This window comes from Sinocyclocheilus anshuiensis, unplaced genomic scaffold (assembly GCF_001515605.1).
Source record: "Sinocyclocheilus anshuiensis isolate Anshui unplaced genomic scaffold, SAMN03320099.WGS_v1.1 scaffold509, whole genome shotgun sequence".
Taxonomy (NCBI): Eukaryota; Metazoa; Chordata; class Actinopteri; order Cypriniformes; family Cyprinidae; genus Sinocyclocheilus; species Sinocyclocheilus anshuiensis.
Window position 1 is genome coordinate 848,585 of NW_015539853.1, and position 4,951 is coordinate 853,535.

At 34.9% G+C, this 4,951-nt stretch overlaps 1 protein-coding gene across 1 annotated transcript in view; it reads left to right on the forward strand.

Annotated features, from left to right (window-relative positions):
• Window positions 1-2,707, forward strand: part of LOC107684742 (RAS guanyl-releasing protein 2-like) — an 8,521-nt gene extending 5,814 nt beyond the window's left edge. Inside the window, exons 10-13 of the mRNA XM_016481083.1 lie at window positions 348-428; window positions 707-814; window positions 2,364-2,451; window positions 2,594-2,707. Of these exons, the coding sequence (XP_016336569.1) occupies window positions 348-428; window positions 707-814; window positions 2,364-2,451; window positions 2,594-2,622 (306 nt within the window). The 3' untranslated portion in view covers window positions 2,623-2,707. The remainder of the gene's footprint in view (window positions 1-347; window positions 429-706; window positions 815-2,363; window positions 2,452-2,593) is intronic.
• Window positions 2,708-4,951: the final 2,244 nt, after the last annotated feature.

Genomic DNA, 4,951 nt, shown 5'->3' on the forward strand with positions numbered 1-4,951 from the left:
CCATTATTTCAGTGTCACATGACCCTTCAGAAATCATTTGAATATGCTGATATTTTTGTCAGGATTTTTTGATGAACATTTATATTTTAAATGTAATTATTTATTTTATTTCATTTAAATATTTCTATAATTATTTGTATAATTTTATAAGAAAATAAATAAATATTAATAAAATATATTTATAAATCATGACAGAATTTTTGATTTTTTGTAAAATATTCCTTTAAAATATAAGCATTTTCATGTATTTGATTGAGTTGAATGAGTGACATGGAGGTTGGATTTATCAAATCCATGTTAATTATCAATTATTGTTCATGATTTACATTTATTCTGTTCCTGTCCAGGTGTCTTTGGACCAGTACCACTCAGAGGACGAGATATATCAGCTATCTCTACAGAGGGAGCCTCGCAGTACTAAACTACCAGTGAGTCACTCCACCGACATAACAGCTGCTCAGATAGCAAATCAGTGGCCACCATGAGGTAGAAACCACCAATTACAACCACTCATGACACAATTTGACAGATTAATTTTCCCATGTTGCCTGCATAATCTCCATTTACGTAGACTTGCAGCTGCGAGCCTGAACCACTACTCTATAATTATTCTGTTCAACCAATGGACAGCAGTCATTTATCCATATCTGTTGGTGCCTTATTTTCACTTGCTAAGTGAATACGCCATTGATTTCTGGCCTCTTAGACTTCCAGCTCAAAGTCACAGTCTCCTCTAATAGAACAGTGGGCATCTTCAGTCAAACCTAAAGCGGATCCAGCCATCATCAACAAACACATTGAAAAAATGGTGGAGGTATGTGACCCGCACTACTTTCAATTAATTTCTCTTTTTTTCTGAATAATTATTTGGTTTTCAAATAAACGAATTGTTGCAAATAGTATACTTTAGGGATAATATGTAAAGGATAAAATGAAGTAAGCCAGTCATTATTATAATAAATACAACAATGAGCTGGTTGCCTGACAACAGTCAGATATACAGTTTCCATGTTCCAGACAGACTGTCAGTTTGTGTTTTAGTGGTGGGGATTTTTCAGTGACTCTTTCTGTTGGTTTCATTGTTACGCCAGTAGGTGGCAACAAGTGACTTTCTTTATGAGTTAGTTTGAATCATTCACTCAACTGATGCTTTCAAATGCACTTATTCATTCAGGAGTTAAACAATTGACTGACCTTATGAGTGAGACATTGAAACATTCAATCAACTGATTCGTTTGAAAAAACCCATTGAATCAGGAATGAAACAAGTGACTGTCCTTATGAGTGAGTCATTAAATCTTACACTCAACCTATTTGTTCATTTTTTAAAAATTAAGCAGTGTTTTTGAACAAATCGATTGAGTCATTGAATCATTGTCAACTGATTTGTTTGAAAAAACTCATTGAATCAGGAATGAAACAAGTGACTGTCCTTATGAGTGAGTCATTAAATCGTTCACTTAACCTATTTGTTCATTTAAAAAAAATGAAGCAGTGTTTTTGAACAAATCAATTGAGTCATTGAATCATTCAGTCAACTGATTTGTTTGAAAAAACTCATTGAATCAGGAATGAAACAAGTGACTGTCCTTATGAGTGAGTCATTAAATCGTTCACAACCTATTTGTTCATTTAAAAAAAATGAAGCAGTGTTTTTGAACAAATCGATTGAGTCACTGAATCATTCAGTCAACTGATTCGTTTGAAACAAAAAAACGAATTGAATCAGGAATGAAACAAGTGACTGTCCTTATGAGTGAGTCATTCAATCTTTCATACAACCTATTTGTTCAAAAACACTGATTCATTAAAAAAAAAAAAAACAAGTGACTGACCTTATGAGTGAGACATTGAATCATTCACTCAATCAATTTGTTCAAAAACACTGCTTCATTTTAAAAAAGAAAATGAAACAAGTGACTCACATTATGAGTGAGTCATTGAATCATTCACTCAACCAATCCATTCAAAACCTGATTCATTTAGAATGTAAACAAGTGGCCTACCTTATGAGCAAGTCATTTAATCTTTCACTCAACCAATTTCTTCAAAAACAAAAAAGGAACGTAACTTGGACACATGAAACCACTTGATTCTGCTTTTTGTTTGCAAATATTTTAATTACTGGAGCAAGCAAAAATAATTTGCCAATATGTGTCAAAAATGTAAGTTACGTAACAACTTCTTGTTTATGCTCTGGCTAATTAAAACGAAATATCATATTCACAATCGTGCCATTGAGCTGAACAACAAACAATAATCAACACTGTTATATTGCAGAAGTTTGACAAGTGTTCCAGAGAGGCGTGTAATAAATTAACTTGTGGTGAAAGAGAACTAATTGGACGATGTCTTACTTTCAGTCAGTGTTCCAAAATTTTGACACCGATGGTGATGGCTACATTTCCCAAGGAGAGTTTGAGATCATCAGGAGGAATTTCCCTTACCTTGGCAAGTTTGATGAACTGGACCAAAACCAGTGGGTTTATCAAGACATCTGTCCAGTGTATCTGGAGTAATTATTTTCCCTCATTTGTCAAAGTCTACAGTACAGTAAATGTCCCATCTTTCTCTTTCTCATTTTCACTCCCAGGGATTGTAAAATTAGCCGAGAGGAGATGATTGAGTATTTCACAAAGGCGAGCTCCTTACAGAACTGTAAGATGGGTTTTGTTCACACGTTTACTGAGGCAAGCAGCGTCAAGCCTTCATTTTGTCGGCACTGCTCTCGTTTGGTGAGTGCATGATATATTTGGGCCTCAAACTCTTTATCTTCATCTCCAACGTGATAACAGCCCACACATGAGATGAAATAAGATCTTTTCAGCCTCATGAGAAACAGACATCCAGATCTGTATTTATTTCAAAAAGCACAGATGCACATAATGCCTATTTTATTATCACTCGTAAGCCAGCTTGTATTTATGGCTTGAATTCGTTCATATTTGTCTCTGCTGTCAGACGTTTATGGTGCTTGTGCTGTTTTCGGTACGAGTGCAGCATGGTTGTGTTTAAGGGTGTGTCTGTGGGAAAGATGTTGTTACAGTATGTTCACAGTTGGTAGTTGGGTGGAGATAGTAACCACTTCCTATTTTCTAATTTCCTGTCAAGGTCCACCCCAGCAGATAACCTGTTTTCCTTTTTCTTCAGTGTTTTTGTTTTTGAACCGGCATTTTTGACAAGCCTTTTCTATTCAATTAAATTACACTTAGGCTGTAAGCAATTTGCTACCCGGTCTCATGGCAAATACGTACCTGGGGGCACATTTTTGCAAGACGCGAAATACGTACCAATAAGTACATATCACTGCAGTTTCCAACAAAAATTAACACTAGAGGCAGTAAAACTCCGACACCTTTTAAATTATTTTCACACAGAGTATGATTTACAGAGTTTCGATTAATAAAGCATCATTTTCGCACAATTACTTGAAGAGTATTATGTTGTGACTTCAAAACATTTTTAATATGCTGGGAGATTTCAAAACTGATGCTTTTGATTGTTAGCACCGCACATATCCAGCTTCATATTAATGGGTTTTCATATACAACAGGTTTTTTCGGTAGCTCACGGAGTACGGAGACGTACTTGAGAGGTGAGGAGCTCCGGTTCGAATCCCGTGTAACTACGGCTCAACAAAACAGTTCAAATCTGCATATAAAAAAGTTAAAATGGCACGGTTGCATCAAAAAATGTGTTTTTATATCAGTTTTGCATTTGTTAACACTATCGGGTAGGTTTAGGGTTGGGTTTGGTGTAGGGCATATTTCCAACACGACAGAGCATTAACTTTTAGCAACAGTCCCCGGATATTTGAATTCTGAACTGCCGCAATACGTACCTGAAGCAACGTAATAAAAACACAGCAATACGTACCTATATCAACGTAATAAAAACGTGCCAGGGTTCACGTATTGAACACGTGTTTTAGCGCCACTCATATATATATATATATATATATATATTCTGACTTATTTATTTTATGTTAATTCTTACAGATATGGGGATTTTACAAACAGCGATACAAATGCAAAGGTATGAAACCAAATTTAGAACCTAACTCTTATCTTTTTCGTGTGTAAATTCGTGTTTTATCACAAATTTTTGTTCTGTGTTTTTTCAGTGTGTGGGGTCAGCTGTCATAAAGACTGCTGCAGTCGTTTGGCCATCGAGTGCCGACGGCGGGCACAGAGCATCAGTTGTCACAATGACGTTTCCTTTAAGGCCACACGCTCTTTCAGCTTTCCGCCGCCCTCCAGCACAGAGTCGATAGCAGAGTCCCTGGGTAAATGCACATGAACACAAGACACACACACACACACACGAGAGGTGAGGAGCTCCGGTTCGAATCCCGTGTAACTACGGCTCAACAAAACAGTTCAAATCTGCATATAAAAAAGTTAAAATGGCACGGTTGCATCAAAAAATGTGTTTTTATATCAGTTTTGCATTTGTTAACACTATCGGGTAGGTTTAGGGACACTATATAATCCAACACCTACAGTCTACAGATGTATGGAGTACGAAACCTGCAAAAACAATAAATAAATATATACACAAATAAATAAATAAATGTGTGCATAAATACACGTATAGATTGGGTTGGCAATTTAAGCAATTAAACAAGAAATAAAGAAAAACTAAATTGAATGTACTACATAAACTAGAAGGTTTGGGGCCAGTAAGTTTTATTTATTCATTTTTTTAATTAGTTAATGCTTTACTTTTAATTTAATATTTCAATACTTAAATTAAAATTTAAATTAAATTAATACTTAAATTAAAGGATGCATTAAATTGATCAAAAGTGACTGTAAAGACATTTCTAAAGTTACAGAAGATTTAAAATTCTATTCATCAAGGAATCATTGTTTAAACATATAATAAAAATATATATTACACAAATTTTACTGTATTTTTGATTTTGTGTGTGTGTGTGTGTGTGTGTGTG